Source organism: Caenorhabditis remanei, chromosome III, assembly GCF_010183535.1.
Source record: "Caenorhabditis remanei strain PX506 chromosome III, whole genome shotgun sequence".
In the NCBI taxonomy this organism is placed as follows: domain Eukaryota; kingdom Metazoa; phylum Nematoda; class Chromadorea; order Rhabditida; family Rhabditidae; genus Caenorhabditis; species Caenorhabditis remanei.
Genome location: NC_071330.1, coordinates 16080425 through 16097936, shown reverse-complemented (window position 1 = coordinate 16097936; position 17512 = coordinate 16080425). Strand labels below are relative to the sequence as shown.

Here is a 17512-nt window from a genome sequence, read left to right as displayed (position 1 = left end):
CAACCTAACCAGCTTCTCCCCAGTCTACACATTGGCTAGCAAAACGAACAGCCTCAAATATGATTTCAAGTCGATGTCGGATTCAGTGGATCGGCTGGCTAAAAGTTTGAACAACGGCAAGGATCTGCTGGATGTCAAGTCAAAGTTGGATAAGTTGGATTCAATGGGTTTGGACTACGCAAAACATCACTCAGCGATCTCTGGTGTCAAGAAGTCTCTGGAGAATCTGGATCTCTTCTTCGCAGCGTTCAATGGCATGATGACTCCAGTCGTGGTTACTGTACCAACTCAACCACCTGTTTCATCTGCTCCAGGATCTTCGAATGTTGGACCGACAGTAGGGATGGTGATGACAACTGCAGCTACTAGTATTTTCACCTCGTTAGTTTAAGATATTTATAATATTCTATTCAAATTTCATTCATTTCAGAACCCTATTCCTCGGAGGTGTTGCTGGAGCGTTATTCATTGCGGTATTGATATTGGTCGGTTATTTTATATATAGAAAATACAAAGATAATGAAGGTGAGTCCCCTCCTCAAAATCTGGATTATGTCTAAATTCCAGACGAGTACCAGAAGCCAGTTCCACAGTTCATCTTCGATTATTTCGTCAACGAAATCTACTTTAAATACAATTATTTCGGAGCCAAGTATAATGCAAGTATGAGTCAAGCGGCCTACTTCAAAGTTTACTTTCAACATTTATTTGATCTCGACTCATCACAAACTAAGCAACTCACCATTTCTCCATCGGTTCTTAAAATGACAAAGTATACAAAGTGAGTTGTAAAGTCCCAAAACTTATAATTTTCAAATCAATTCCAGAAGACAAGCGGCTCTATCTAAAACGAATCGATTGACTCTGAAGAGTGCGAAGGCTGCTGAAATGTTTGGATCAAACTTCATCCACGGCAATATGATATTCGATGATAAGAAGAAAAGAGCCCGTATCGCTGTCCTCCAAGCTCCGCAGCTAGCAGACAAGGCGACGGATGCAAAGGAGACGGTTGGCATGTTTTATTGGGCGGCGATGGAACAGAAATGCGAGTTGATGGTATGCCTAACGCCGACTGGACCTGGAGACCTCTGTGCCCAATACTTTCCTGCTGAAAAGGGGGGCGTGTTGAAGTTTGAGAATGGACTTGTTGTGACGTGTGAGAAGGTTGAGGAGATTTGTGGTGGAGGAGCCACTCGCCGGATTCTAACAGTCAAGTTCCCGTGAGTTTCAACCTATGTCCTGAAATTTTTCAATCTTGAATTCCAAATTTCAGTAGAAAAGGAAAGTTCACTCTTAATCACATTCAATTCGAGACGTGGACAGGCGACAGTCTGCCATCAAATTGGAAGCCTCTTGTTGAAATTATGCAGATGGTGAGAAAAGAAAAGCAGCCAGTTTTTATTCATTGCACGGATGGACTCAAACAGTCGGCTGTTATGGCTCGTAAGTTATTCAAGAGTTTGGAGCTTTCTATCTCGGCTGTCTTTAAAAATATAGAAATGTTTTCAACTGAAGAAATATTTTATGATTATCAAGCTATATTTCGTCAGTTGGCAGCTTTTTGATATTTCCTTTGGGGACCGAGATATACCGCTGCGAACTAGCGCCTCTATCACAGGTTTTAAGGTATATTAAAGTTTCAAGTTTTACGAAAAAGTTGTTGAAAAATCTCAAAAATTGTCAAAAAGAAATTTGATAACATTCGATATTTTTTGATTCGCTGCAATTCTAGTTTTCAAGCCCTTAGGAATGATCTCAACTTTAGAATAATCTATGACACTTTATCATGTTAAAAACTTGTCCCAATTTTCAGTTGCAATCATGAACAAGGAGCTGCTGATCAAACAAGACGGTGACTTGGTTATGGGTACCGGTTTGAACAATTTGAGACACATTCGTTCCGATGCGATCATAACTGATATGGACTATCTGAATGTTGCAATGCTGTCGTTTGAGCTGTTTCTAGCGGTCGGTTTAATACTTATCACGGTAGTTAATCAAAAAAATCATGCAGGATCAAGAGCGAGAGAATTTCGATGAGAAGCTGGAAAAGAAGGTGAAAACGATTGAGGACAACATTGATGCGATCACTGGTGGTAGAGTTAATGCGACTATAGATGCAACGTTGGTGGCAGCGATGAAAGAGAAGGAGACGGCTGTGAAGAATGCGGTGGGGAAGAAAGAGGGAGAAGAAAATAAAGAAGAAAAGAAATCAGGAGAACAACCATCCGATGAGACCAAAAAGAAGAAAGCTCCTTCATCGATGAGTAAGGTGTCCGATCAGAAAGAGGAAAAGTCATTGGATCGAACGCAGGAAGCGGAAGCGAACACTGGTCCGTTGGCTGAAGAGATCAAGCAACACCATTTTAGTACTGAAAAAATGGAGGAGTTGATTCAAGCGGATTTTGATCGATTCAAAGCTCACGCGAACATGATGAAGAAACGAGTCAAAAAGGTGAAGAAGGCAGATAAGAAGAGTCTTAATGCGATTGATGACACGGAAGTATAATATGGCTCTGAAGGTTGCGGCGGAGAGGAACTACTTGAATTAGCTTCTTCATTACTTGAATCTTGTACTCTTCTGATAAATAATGGTGCTTATGACTTTTTTATACAAAGAATTTCAGATTTTTCAACAAAAAAATACAGTAGTGACAATAATTCCAACAATTTTCCCCATTTTCAGAGATAGAACTCACCTAGACGATTCAGAAAAGTACAGTGCTGCCCTGGTTTGAAAAAGTGTTGGGCCTCACCACGAAAACTACAGTAACCCGGAATCCCTCTCAATCGCTTGGAATCACGGCATCATTATACTCATTTGAACCACTTTGACCTGCTGAATTTAAATCTAATATTTAAGTTTTTGAATTTTCAACCAATTTTACTGGCTAGAAACCAGCAGAACTGGTTGAAAATTCGAATAGTTACAGATTTTCGCAACTTTTCGAAAATCTGAAATTCACTGAAATTGCTGTAACTCTGTCAATTTTGGACATAGATTCAAAAAATAATAGATTCAGATTCAGCACGTCAAGGCGGTTCGAATGAGTGTAATCATGTCATGCTTCCAAGAGGATTCCGGATTACTGTAGTTTTCGTCGTGAGACCCAACACTTTTTTCAAACCAGGGCATGATTATACTTTTCTGGACCATCTCGATGAGCTCTATCTATTGGTATCACTCAAAATCAGATAGCACCAGAAATGTTCGTTTCAAAACACAAAGTGTTATATAAATAAGTTATCTTTGAGTGCCACTAAAGTTTCTGCAAAAAAAATTAGGACGGCCACTTACTTTTTTAATAATTATATAATCATATGGTATAGAAAAATATATAAATTTAGATGAGTTACCGATTCAAAAAATCAATACAATTTTTATTGCTTCGAGAATTTTCGAAAATTGTGCAACGTGGAAGTGAGAAAGGTCAGCGTGGCTTCTTTATTTTAATTATCCTTTAAAAAAAATTAAAAACACGTGGAGAATATATTGCTTGCCCCCATTCCCCCTTAACCCACTGCCCTAATTCTCCCCCCATCCCTCCCTCTCACAAATTCAGTCCCTACAATTCAATCGATTACGAATCGATAAATCATCGAAGAGTTTCGAATTGTCGATCATCGATCTAACGATGCACAAAAGTGAGTTTACCTTCTCAGATTTTCCAAAACACAAATGAAATCAAAATTTTCAGGGTTATTGCTCATAGCAACCTTCTCCTTACTTGGAGTGTATGTCCACGGCTTCGTACCACACCGCCCGTATGGTAAGTGACAAGGGAATTCCAGAAAATTTCAGACGGTCTGGTTTTCAGGGTCACCACCTTCTAATAATTGGCCGCCTGACGCCGATAATAATAATGTAATTGGAGCCGAAGGTTAGTTGTGGACACACATATCTTAGTGAAAACCCATTTCCAGACTCCGACCGCCCATCTGACATGGATCTCCAACGCTACCGTAACGCGCGTAATCCTAATGGTGAGTAGCTTACCAAGCGATGGTGCTCTTGTGCGCGGACCTCTACATATATCCCAAAACCATCATATTTTCAGCCCGCCTCTCCACGATCTCTCCATCCGATGACTCCGCCCATCACTACCGTATCCGTCGAGCTTCCGATGGTGAGCACCTATTATTCATCCGATTCGTTTCCCCCTAACTTCACCTCTTTTTCTTCCAGACGCCTTCTCTACGACAGTCGATAAATTGCTCAAAATATCTCGAGTCATCAACGGCATTGCTCTCCAACAAGATATCACAAATGGCACCGTCAAACCGGATGTCGTTATCAAGGAACTCCTCGATCTGACACAATTGGATTTCGGGAATCTGGATGAGTTGAGCAAAGTGGTCGAGGCGTTTCAAGGACTTCCGGAGGCACTGAGCAAGGATAAAGATCGGGCTGAGCGAATTGAGAAGAGATTCCGGATGTATGACAACATGTTGGGATTGACGAAAGGAGCCGGAGACAAGGTGGCACTTCCTGACAAGGATGCATATTCGGGAGAAATCACGGCTTTGAAACAGAAGAAAGTCCCGTTGTCGGACTTCAAAACCATAAATGAAAAACTAACGGGAATGGCTGATAAGTTGGCTGGACTGCTCGACTCAAAACAGAAGATTTCTACTGGGAATGCCAAAATTGCCTTTCAAGATTTCACACATTATCACTCGCAATTGAAAGGTGTAAGTATTGGCCAACTCGTGAGCTCCATCAATTTTACTCAATTGCGAAAGAACATGTTTGAACCACTTGGCCAAACACAGAAAGCTATCGATGAATACAGTTCGGATCTAGGCGTATCTACATACCGTGCTGGAACAGATAAAGAACCTACTGGGATTCTGAAAGGGTACCTGGAGCAGTTGGATGCAATTCGTAAGGAGTCGATGAAAATTTTGGATCCACTGAAGACGTTGGACAAGGCTATCCGTTCGGCAAGTCGTCAGGTCAGTGGAGATAGGCAGTTGGATCAGACGTCTGGATTTCCGAGTGGTTTTGCTGATGTTGGATCGATCCCAAATGATTTGAGAGATCCGTGGGTGAAGGAGGCTGTTGATGGTCAGTCGGACGCTCTCGTCAAGGCCATGGAGGATTTGAAGATCATTGCTGAGAAGACACGTCTTATTTCTGGATCTCTGAAATCAGCTGCTGGATTCTCTTCTCTTATGAACGGTGTTATTGAAAGTGCGACTGCCTTATCTGCTATCCCGGATACATTTGAACCATTGGCATCGAATCTGTTGAATGTCGAATTTTCTGTCGATCTGAACAAGGTCACACCTCCAAATGCGAAACAATTCTACGCTCTTTATTCAAACATCACAAGTCTCACAAACAAGTTGGTGGCGATGGATGATGTGCTCAGTGTTGTGTCAATTCTCCGATCCAAAGAGTACGTTGAAAAGTTGGAAGCGATGGAGAAGCTCATGACGGATGGTACAGATGACGAAGTAACTCAACGGTTGGTTGATTTGAGAAAACACCAAGGAGCGAAGGATGTGAACAAACTTTTGTTGGGTCTCAAGGAATCGCTGACTGTTCTAAAAGACCCGGTTACGATCGACAGTGAGCTGGATTACATTCAAGCTAATTTTGGTCAGATTGACCCATTCGTTGAGGGACCATCACACTTTCTGGGTTTGCTGTCGAACTTGAAAAAGATTAAAGGAATGGATCAGATCAAGACGGCGCTGGATGCACTCGATCAGTACAGAGGGAGCAAACAGGACTTCGGAAACTTCGGTCAGTTGAAAAATCATGTGAACGAAGCGACGAAAAGTTTGGAGAGCCTGAGTAAGTCTTTTGGTGCAATGAAGGGAGCCAAGAATCCTGAATCGAAATCCTTGGTGCAGTCGGCTGATGTCTGGAAGGACTCTCAAACCATTGGATCGGCGACTCGTGTTTTCCGAGGGATCAAACTGATGTCGGAATGGAATAAGGATGTGATGAATCCAGCGGCCAAGGCTTTGATAACAGCGAACTCAGGGAAGATGACTCAAGAAGATCAGAAGAATCTGAAGCTGTTGGACACGTTGGATGCTGAGCTGAAAAAGTTGAAGACTGAACTCACAGCTATCTCATGGGATTCAGTGGCATCCAAAACTGATTCCAACTTGACCAGTTTCTCCCCAGTCTTCTCATTGGCTAGCAAGACGAATGGTGTCAAACACGACTTTAAGGCCATGTCGGATTCAGTGGATAGGTTGGCGAGGACTCTGAAAGGAACCAAGGATCTGTTGGAAGTAAAGTCAAACTTGGATACGTTGGATTCGATGGGTCTTGACTTCGCGAAACATCACTCAGCGATCTCTGGTGTCGAGAAATCTCTGGAAAACTTGGATAAGTTTTTTGCCTCGTTGGTTGAAGTAGTGGTGGTTGATGATGGATCGGGCTCTGGAGGTTCAGCTGGATCGGGAACTGGATCGGGAACTGGATCGGGAGCTGGAGCTGGAGATGGAGGTGGTGCCAAAGAAGAACAGTCTAAAACGTGAGTTGTGATGACTGAAGTTAGTATAATTATTGAATAATTACAGAATGTCCTATCTTCTCTATGCACTTATCGTTGTAGTCATTATATTGTTCATAGTAGTTATAGTATTACTCGTGCGGAAAAGAAATCAAAAGGATCAACACAGTGGTGAGTGTCTTCAATAATCCATCTGAATACCCTTTTAGCCCGCCCAATTTTCAGATTGCAAAGTGGTTATCCCCCCTTCTTTGTTCGAGTACTACGTCAGCAACTTCTTATTCCGCTACACGATATTCGGTGATCTCTACTCGTCCGTTATGGGAACAGCCGCTGCACTCAAGCTATTCTTCTTGAATCTCTATACGGGTGACGCGGCGCAACCGCAGACAAAAAGTCTTCATGATCATCAGCCGGCAGAGATTCCGTACCGAAGGTATTCCTGGGAAAATTATACGTAAAGTTAAAGATTTTTTGCAGAGCCGACGTACCACTCGCCTTGAAAGGGAGATTGCAGGTGGAAAACTATAAAACTTTCAACTTTGAAACTGGTTACATCCATGGAAATGTGATAGAGTACCCGAATAAACTCCGTGTCGCTATCACTCAAGCTCCACACATGGCTGATGAAAAGTTGGGACGGAAAGAGAATATTGGGATGTATTATGCGGCTGCACAAGAGCAGAACTGCAAGCTTATGATATGTCTGGCACCGACTGGAGGGGACCAATGTGCTCAATACTTTCCGGCTGAAAAGGGTGCCAAGTTGAAGTTTATGGATGGAAAACTTGTGGTCACTTGCAAGAAGGTGGAGAATAAGTGGGATGGAGCGGTGGCTAGGACGTTGAAAGTGAAGTTCGAGTAAGTCTACACAACCTATGTCATCTACTCATTTTTTTTTGTTTCAGAGGCAGAAAGTCCTTCTCCATGAACCATATTCAATACGAAAAATGGACCGGCAAAGTGCTTCCCAAAAAACGACAGGCTCTCAAACAGATTCTCAGTGAGATGGAGAACTCGGCGTTCCCTGTCTTTATTCACTGCACCGATGGGCTTCACCAGTCTGCTGTCCTCGCTCGTAAGTCTACCCCCGGGTTATAAATTTTACTATAACTTCTTTATTGGGTTACTGTAATTGATCTTGAACTTCTCATATTCCAGAAGTACTCATGAATAAGGAGCAGCTATCTACAAAGAAGGAACTGGACTATGGTCTATCGTTGCAGGAATTGAGGAACTATAGAGTTGATGCGATCACTTCGGGTGAAGAGTATGTGGAGGCTGGAATTCTGACTTTTGAGTATTTGTTTTATGTAAGTGGGTTGTTGGTTACGACACGCAGCGCGCTTGAGAAACGCGTGGAGTTACGGTAGGGACATTACTGGCGCAGTTTCGAAATGTCCCGGAGCCTTAAAATGGTGTAATTCTGACTTTTCTGACTTTTTCAATCATTACGATCCTTACGGTCTTTTCGATCGTTACCCGACCTGGAGAGTGTGCTCTATTCCAAAATGCGATCCATAGGGTTACGGTAGGAAAACCGTTTTTTTCCATACAGTAATCCATCTCCTGAACTGAACAGGCTTTGAAATCACGCTACAGTATTCCGGATCCTAAAATTTAGAAGCCTAGATACAGCTACCCTACCTCTAAATTCTAAAGAACAGGATCGTAGGTACAGTAACCCGGATCCTAAAAACTGTAATTTCGAATCACAGCCACAGTAATCCGAATCCTGGAAATCCGCAGCGACCGCAATACATTCTCACACATTTTCTCTTAATTTCCAGAACCAAATCACCAAGACTAAAAACGTATCGTTGTCCATTTCATTGGGTGATAACTTGGCAAAGATCCAACAGGACATTTCTGCGATAGATGAAGGTAAAACGGATGGAGACGTCATTGAGCAGGATAAGATCGATGCCTACAACCAGAAAATCAACTTGAAGATACCAGAAGTCGCACCAGAAGTGAAAGAGGAGCCGAAGCCAGAGGAGCCACCAGAGGAGAAGCAGGAGGAGAAGCTGGAGGAGAAGGAGGACACGGAGGAAGAAAAAAGAAAGAAGGATGCAGAGGAGAGGGCAAAGTATGTGAAAAATGTCGAGGAAATGATGATCAAACTTTGCACGAATAATGAGTTTTTCGAGATGCTCAGAAAAATGAATGAAGACAACCAGAAGAAGTGTAAAGACGATAAGGATGGACAGGCGAAACATGACGAGGGGAGAAAGAAGGCTGTTAAGAAGAGAAGAAGACACATTGAAAGACCGTCTGCTTATGGGAACGATGGGAAGAAGGGGGGAACAAGAAGCAAAGACAAAAAGAAAATCAGAACTGATCCATCAAAACTACCGAAACAAACGAGTCACCTGAAGACAGTCGACGAAGCACCACTGCTAGATGCTACTCAAGAGGATCCGGCACCTGAAGGAGCACCAAAAGTCGATGATAACATGAAGACTGCAGGTGAATAGAGAGAAAGAGAGAGAACTATTTGCTATACTTGATTCAAAAAAATTTATTCATTGAATAAATCGTATTGGTCTTAATGGCCCCGTTTTTGTCTTTGTTTTTTTCTTTACAGGTTGGATTAGACTATTTACAAACTTAAACTATTTATCATCAAAATCACAGATGATTTGACAAATTTTAAGCTAGAAACCAGCCAAATCGGATGAAAATTCGCATAGTTACAGATTTTCGAAACTTTTCGAAAATCTAAGTAATTTCGATAAGTAGTTTTCTATATTTTCCATGAAATAGATGCCAAAGTTTCTGCAAAAAAAATTAGGACGACCACTTACTTTTTCAATTAATAAATAGTCATATGGTACATAAAATTATATAAATTTAGATGAGTTACAAAAAAATCATTAACAATTTTTCGATTCGGGAATTTTCGAAATGTGTACCACGTGTCTTGCGGTCGGAGGTCAGAAAGGTCAACGTGGCTTCATTATTTTATAATTTTCTTCTTTTTCTAAAATTTTCCAAGAAACACGTGGAGGATCTTTTATTGATTTTTGTAAGACTTGTTTTCAGCTGGTTATTGACCGAATTATTTAGGTGTATTTAAAAAAGGAGATTAATTTTTTGAATGTTTTAAAGAAGTTTTTCAGGTTACATGACAACGAGATGCTTTAAATTTTATATAAGTTTATATATAACCAATTTTAAATATGAATTTCATGTCGTGAGTTGAATTTTCTGGGTTTCTTGATGGATTTTGGAAATATAACTGGTACAAAATAGAACCGACTAAAAGAAAGTTGAAACTAAATCCAGTAGATCTATTTTGATGGTTCCAATCCGAACTAGTCTATTTTGGGCAGTTCTAATTGGGGGACATCACCTTGGATTTCGATAATTTGAAATTTATCAGTCGGTTCACGTAAAATAAGTTGTTGTATTTCGGGCGGTTCGGATTTTGTGGTCACAGACAGAAAATCGTGATACCTAGTCGCCAAAAATGTAGAGTGAGACAAAATTATATGTACCCAAAACTGCAATCTGATGGTTTTTATTGAGAAATTAACTACAAAAACTTGAAGTCATCAAGAAAACCAAATCCGTCAAGAAACGGAACAGGTACATCTCCCGACATAAAGTTTATCTTCAAAATCGGTTAATAAATTTATATAATTCAAAACAACTCGTTGACATGTAAACCTGAAAATCTTCTCGAAAAATATCATTCAAAATTCACCTCCTTTTCGAAAATAATCCAAATATTTCGGTCAAAAACCAGCTTTAAAAAAATCATCTAGGAAAATTCTATAAAAACAAAACAAAAAAACAGCAACGCCACGTTGAACTCTCTGACCTCCGACCACGTGGAACACTTTTCGAAAATTCTCGAATCAATAAAATTTTTAATTGATTTCTTGTAACTCATCTAATTTTATATATCTTTCTATACCTTATGATTATATAATTGTTAAAAAAAGTAAGTGACAAGAAAACTATTTTTTTTGCAGGAACTTTGGCATCTTACGGATGATTTACTCATAAAGAACTTATTAATAAAGAACTTTGTGTTCTAAAACAAACATTTTTGATGCTATCTGATGTTGAGTAATACCAATAGATAGAGCTCACCGAGACGGTTCAGAAAAGTATAATCCTGCCCTGGTTTGAAAAAAGTTGGGTCTCACCACGAAAACTACAGTAACCCTGAATCCCTTTGGAATCATGACATGATTATACTGATTAGAACCACTTTCCTGAATCTAGGCACAAAATTGACAGAGTTGCAGCAAATTCGAAAAGTTTTGGCGGTTTTCAGCTTAAAATCTGTCAACTCATCTGGAATTTTGATGAAAAAATAGTTTGTGGGGGGTCGTTGAGACCAATACGATTTATTCCATGAATAAATTGAAAAAAATCAATTAGGTTAGTTATATTCAAGTAAGTAGTTCTCTCTCTCTTTCTCTCTATTCACCAGCAGTCTTCATGTTGTCCTCAACGTTTGGTGCTGCATCCGGTGCCGGCTCCTCTTGAGTAGCATCTAGCAGTTGGTCAGGTTTCTGGTGGACACTTGTCGTTTTTGATGGTTCTGGTGGTAGAATTTGCGAGCTACCCTTTGATTGTTTAGATCCACTGCGTTTTTTCTGGTTATGTTTTCTCTGCTTCTTTCTCTTATCTTTCTTATCTCTCTGAACAGCAGCATTCTTTCTTTTCTTCTCATGTTCATCGTGTGCCTCCTTGTCCTTTTCACACAACTTCTTGTTCTCCTCTTCCAGTTTTTGAATCTTCAGCAAAAGTGGCTTCACCTTCTCCTCAGTAAGTTCCACCGCCCTTTTTTCATCATCTTTCCGTTTCTTTGCTCTTCTCTCTTCAGCCTTCTTTCTCCTTTCCTCCTCTCTTTCCTCTGCTCTCCTTGCCCTTTTCTCCTCCTTCTTTGCCTTTATCTCCTCGGCGTTGGCCGCAAGCATTGTCTCACTTCCAGCATTATCTTCCCCTGACACGGGCGACACATCCTCCTCCGCTTCATCCTTCTTCTCCTCTGGCTTCGGTTCCTCTTTCACTTCTGGCGGCGCCCCAGTCTTCATATTGATTTTCTGATTGTAGGCCACGATTTTATCAATTTGAATCACGTCTCCATCGGTTTTACCAGCATCAATCGCAGCAATGTCCTCTTGGATCTTCTTTACGTTTTGACGTGCCGAACACCACGTTCTTGTTCTTTGTGACTTGGTTCTGGAAATTGAGAAGATGCATGAGACACTGTATAGGCGGGCGCACGGCCTCCAGCAGAGGCCCTCTCAAAGTACTGTGCGCAGTGCATTGAGAGGGCCTCCCATGGAGGCCGTGCGGGCGCCGCGGATTCCCTGGATCCCGGTTACTGTATCTATGATTTGAAATTCCAGTTTTTAGGATCCGGGTTACTGTACCCAGGATTCTGCTGTTTGGAATTTCAAGATAGTGTGACTGTATCTATAATGCGGGTTTTAAGCTTTTAGGATCCGGGTTACTGTACCCAGGATATAAACTAGGATAAAAAATGTTTTCATACCGTAACCCTACAAAGATCGGATTTCTCAATAAAGCGCGTACTATCCCATTGAGAAGATGTGAAAAGTAGTCAGGAGCTGCGGTCGCGTCGCGTGCGCCACCTAGATGCCTACACCTACAGTAACATAAGGATCGAAACCGGAAAAAATCTGATTCTAAGGATCACCGTTAAGATCTCAATAGAGCGACCTTACATAACGAAAATGCTCAAAAGTCAAAATTCCAATACATGCGGTCGCATGCGCCAGTTTCTCGGTGGATTTTCACTGCGGTCGTGTCGCGAAATCCATAACCGTAACCCACTTACATAATGCAAATACTCAAAAGTCAGAATCGCAGCCTCCAAATACTCTTCACCCGAAGTGATAGCATCAACTCTATAATTCCTCAATTCCTGCAACGATAGACCATAGTCCAGTTCCTTCTTTGTAGACAGCTGCTCCTTATTCATGAGTACTTCTGCAATTTCTTATGGAGATACAGTAACCCGGGGTAGACTTACGAGCCAGAACAGCAGACTGGTGGAGTCCATCAGTGCAGTGAATAAAGACAGGGAACGCCGAGTTCTCCATTTTACTGAGAATCTGGTTGAGAGCCTCTCGTTTTTTGGGAAGCACTTTGCCGGTCCATTTTTCATATTGAATATGGTTCATGGAGAAGGACTTTCTGCCTCTGAAACAAAGAAATTAGTATATAATATAAATTGCCTAGACTCACTCAAACTTGACTTCCAATTTTCTAACCACTGCTCCATCCCACTTGTTCTCCACCTTCTTGCAAGTGATCACAAGTTTTCCATCCATAAACTTCAACTTGGCACCCTTTTCAGCCGGAAAGTATTGAGCACATTGGTCCCCTCCAGTCGGTGCCAGACATATCATAAGCTTGCACTGTTGCTCCATAGCAGCGGCATAGTACATACCAATATTCTCTTTCCGTCCCAACTTCTTATCAGCCATGTGTGGAGCTTGAGTGATAGCGACACGGAGTTTATTGGGGTACTCTATCACATTTCCATGGATGTAACCAGTTTCAAAGTTGTAAGTTTGATAGTTTTCCACCTGCAATCTCCCTTTCAAGGCGAGTGGTACGTCGGCTCTGCAAAATATCTTTAATTTTACGAATAATTTTCCCAGGAATACCTTCGGTACGGAATCTCTATCGGCTGATGATCATGAAGACTCTTTGTCTGCGGTTGCGCCGCGTCACCCGTATAGAGATTCAGGAAAAAGAGCTTGAGTGCAGCGGCTGTTCCCATAACGGAAGAGTAGAGAGCACCGAATATCGTGTAACGGAAAAAGAAGTTGCTGACGTAGTACTCGAATAAGGAAGGGGGGATAATCACTTTGCAATCTGGAAATAGGGCGGGCTAGAAGGGTATTCAGATGGATTATTGAAGGCACTCACCACTGTGTTGATCCTTTTGATTTCTTTTCCGCACGAGTAATACTATAACTACTATGAACAATATAATGACTACAACGATAAGTGCATAGAGAAGATAGGACATTCTGTAATTATTCAATAATTATACTAACTTCAGTCATCACAACTCACGTTTTAGACTGTTCTTCTTTGGCACCACCTCCATCTCCAGCTCCAGCTCCCGATCCAGTTCCCGATCCAGTTCCCGATCCAGCTGAACCTCCAGCTCCCAATCCATTATTAACCACCACTACTTCAACCAACGAGGCAAAAAGCTTATCCAAGTTTTCCAGAGACTTCTCGACACCAGAGATCGCTGAGTGATGTTTCGCGAAGTCAAGACCCATTGAATCCAACGTATCCAACTTTGACTTCACACCCAACAGATCTTTGTCGTTGTTCAGACTCTTCGTCAGTCTATCCACTGAATCCGACATGGCCTTAAAGTCGTATTTGACACCATTCGTCTTGCCAGCCAATGAGTAGACTGGGGAGAAACTGGTCAGGTTGGAATCAGTCTTGGATGCCACTGGATCCGCTGAGATGGCTGTGAGTCCAGTCTTCAACTTTTTCAGCTCAGCATCCAACGTGTCCAACAGCTTCAGATTCTTCTGATCTTCTTGAGTCATCTTCCCTGAGTTCGCTGTTATCAAAGCCTTGGCCGCTGGATTCATCACATCCTTATTCCATTCCGACATCAGTTTGATCCCTCGGAACACACGAGTCGCCGATCCAATGGTTTGAGAGTCCTTCCAGACATCAGCCGACTGCACCAAGGATTTCGATTCAGGATTCTTGGCTCCCTTCATTGCATCAAAAGACTTACTCAGGCTCTCCAAACTTTTCGTCGCTTCGTTCACATGATTTTTCAGCTGACCGAAGTTTCCAAAGTCATGTTTGTATCCTCTGTACTGATCGAGTGCATCCAGCGCCGTCTTGATCTGACCCACCCCTTCAATCTTCCTCAAGTTAGACAGCAAGCTCAGAAAGTATGATGGTTTTGCCACGAATGTGTCGATCTCACCGAAATTTTGCTCAATCTTTTCCAATTCACCATTGATCGTAACCGGGTCTTTTAGAACAGTCAGCGATTCCTTGAGACCCATCAACAGCTTGTTCACATCCTTCGCCCCCTCGTTTTTTCTTAGTTCAGTCAACCTTTGAGTTACTTCGCCATCTGTACCATCCGTCATGAGCTTCTCCATCGCCTCCAACTTTTCGACATATTCTTTGGATCGGAGAATTGACACAACAGTTAGCACATCATCCATCGCAACCAACTTCATTGTGAGACTTGTGATATTTGAATAAAGAGAAGCGAAAGCTTCGGCATTTGGAGGTGTAACTTCATCGAGGAGAACCTTCAATTTGGGTTTCAACAGATTCGATGCCAGTGGTTCGAATGTATCCGGGATAGCAGATAAGGCAGTCGCACTTTCAATAACACCATCCATAAGAGAAGAGAATCCAGCCCCCGATTTCAGAGATCCAGAAATAAGACGTGTCTTCTCAGCAATGATCTTCAAATCCTCCATGGCCTTGACGAGAGCGTCCGACTGACCATCAACAGCCTCCTTCACCCACGGATCTCTCAAATCGTTTGGAATCGATACGATATCAGAGAAGCCATTCGGAAATCCAGAAATCTGGTCCAACTGTCTATCTCCACTGACCTGACGACTTGCCGAACGAATAACCTTGTCCAACGTCTTCAACGGACCCAAAACTTTCACAGATTTCTTTCGAATTGTGTCCAGCTGCTCCAGGTACCCTTTCAGAATTCCAGTAGGTCCAGCATCATCAGCATCGGCGTTGGTGAAGAGAACTATGTTTGCTTTGTATGTCTCCAAAGCCTGCTGGATTTTGCCGAGTGGTTCGAACATGTTCTTCCGCAATTGGGGAGAATCGATGGAGGTAACAAGTGTGGTGATATCTTCGCTTTTCAATTGCGAGTGATAATATTTAAAATCAGAGAAACGCTTGGCTGCACTAGTTTTATCAATCTGTTTGGAGTCGAGCAAATCAGTCAACTTATCAGCCATTCCCGTTAGTTTTTCATTTATATCTTTGAAGGCCGACAACGAGACTTTCTTCTGTTTTAAAGCCGTGATCTCTCCCGAATATGCATCCTTGTCAGGAAGTGCCACCTTGTCTCCGGCTCCTTTCGTCGTTTCCAACATGAGATCAAACAGTCGGAATTTTTTCTCAATCCGCTCAGCCTGTTTCTTGTCCTTGCTCAGTGCCTCCGGAAGTCCTTGAATCGCCTCGACCACTTTGCTCATCTCCTCCAGATTTCCGAAATCCAATTGTGACAGATCGAGGAGCTCTTTGATAACGACATCCGGTTTGACGGTGCCATTAGTGATATCTTGTTGGAGAGCAATGCCGTTGATGACTCGAGATATTTTGAGCATCTTATCGACGGCGGTGGAGAAGGCGTCTGGAAGAGAGAAAGTGAGGGTTAGAGGGAGATTCGGAAGGGGTTCTTACCATTGGAAGCTCGACGGATGCGGTAGTGATTGGCGGAGTCATCGGATGGAGAGATCGTGGAGAGGCGGGCTGAAAGTATGTTTGTTTTGGGATATGAGGAGTTTATAAGGGATTATATTTGTTAAGCTACTCACCATTAGGATCACGTGGATTACGGTAGCGTTGGAGATTCGTGTCAGATGAGTGGTCAGATGGGCGGTCATCTGAAAGTGGAGGTTTTACTAGGATGGGCGGTGCGTGTACTAGCCTTCGGATCCAATTTCATAACGGTCGGGAACCTTGTCATGAGCCGACCAATAGTCAGACGGTGGTGGTGACCCTGAAAACCGGACCGTCTCAATTTTTCTGGAATTCCCATTGTCACTTACCATACGGGCGGTGTGGCACAAAGCCGTGGATTACTAATCCAAGAAGAGAGAGTGTTGCTACGAGCAACAATCCTGAAATTTTTGATTTCATTTGTGTTTTGGAAAATCTGAGAAGGTAAACTCACTTTTGCGCATCGCACAATATTCAGTGGTTCGTACTGATCGACAAATTGAAACTCTTCGATAGAAGCTAGTCGATTTGTAATCGATTTAATTGTAAGGACTGAATTTGTGAGAGGGAGGGATGGAGGGATAATTAGGGCAGTGGGTTAAGGGGTTAATAGAATAATTATTTTATGATTCTGGAATTATGATCAAAGGTCAGCGTGGCTTTATTATAATTCAATTTTTTTAAAGGATTTTCCAAGAAACACGTGTTATTGATTTTTGTGAGACTTCCTGATTTTTGGCCAAAATATTTGCGAGGATCCTCTTAAAAACTTATTTATTTTTGTTGTTTTGTGTTTTTGAGAAAATTTCCGGGTTCAATGAGAAATCGTTGAAACTTCACTAATTTTCAGCTGCGAAAACTTTAAAGCCCCAAAAATACATCAATTGTAGCAATTTTTAGCTGAAAATCACTAATTTCCTTCAAAAATCACTTAATTTCTCCATTTTTTCAGCTGAAAAACCTTAAAAATACTCCAAAATCAGTGTTGTTAACCGATTTTCAACTTTTTCCCCATTATTCATCAATTTCAGCGATTTTCAGCTCGAAATCATTCAAATTTTGCTCGTTTCCACTGAAAATTGCTTGAAATTTTTCTTACATAACTTGACCCATGGTAGATTTAGTGAAATTTGAGATTTTCGAAAAAATCTGTAACTTTGTCAACGGATTTTGGTGATTTTAGGCTCAAAATGAGCGGAATTTTTGGGACTTGAAATTAAATAAGGAAAATTTGTTTTCGATCATGAACTTCTGGTTTGATACAACTAACTAGGACATAATTTGGAGATCTGTGTCGAATTATATATGAATGGAAAGCTGAGAACGTGCTTTTTTCGGATACGTATTCAAATTTTGCTAAACGATTTCAGCGGAAAAATCCAATTTTTTACTGAAAAATTGATTGAAAACAAAAAAATTTGGTCAAAAACACCCAAGTTCAAGCAAAAATCGATAAAAGTTGCAAATGCGCTCTATTGAGAATCATCCCAGATCTTGAATTTTTTGAATTTTTTTGAAAGTTTCTGATGGAATTCTCAATGGAGCACGTTTTCTGACAGTTTTTG

At 41.5% G+C, this 17512-nt stretch overlaps 1 protein-coding gene across 1 annotated transcript; it reads right to left on the bottom strand.

Annotated features, from left to right (window-relative positions):
• Window positions 1-10912: 10912 nt before the first annotated feature.
• On the bottom strand, window positions 10913-16367 carry GCK72_011591 (uncharacterized protein; the record flags this gene model as incomplete). The annotated part of the gene is made up of 11 exons (XM_053728554.1): window positions 10913-11626; window positions 12301-12452; window positions 12496-12665; window positions 12711-13091; window positions 13136-13346; window positions 13401-13504; window positions 13551-15858; window positions 15909-15977; window positions 16043-16111; window positions 16177-16227; window positions 16277-16367. 11 exons carry the CDS (start codon window positions 16365-16367, stop codon window positions 10913-10915), a joined length of 4320 nt encoding a protein of 1439 aa, XP_053588131.1.
• Window positions 16368-17512: the final 1145 nt, after the last annotated feature.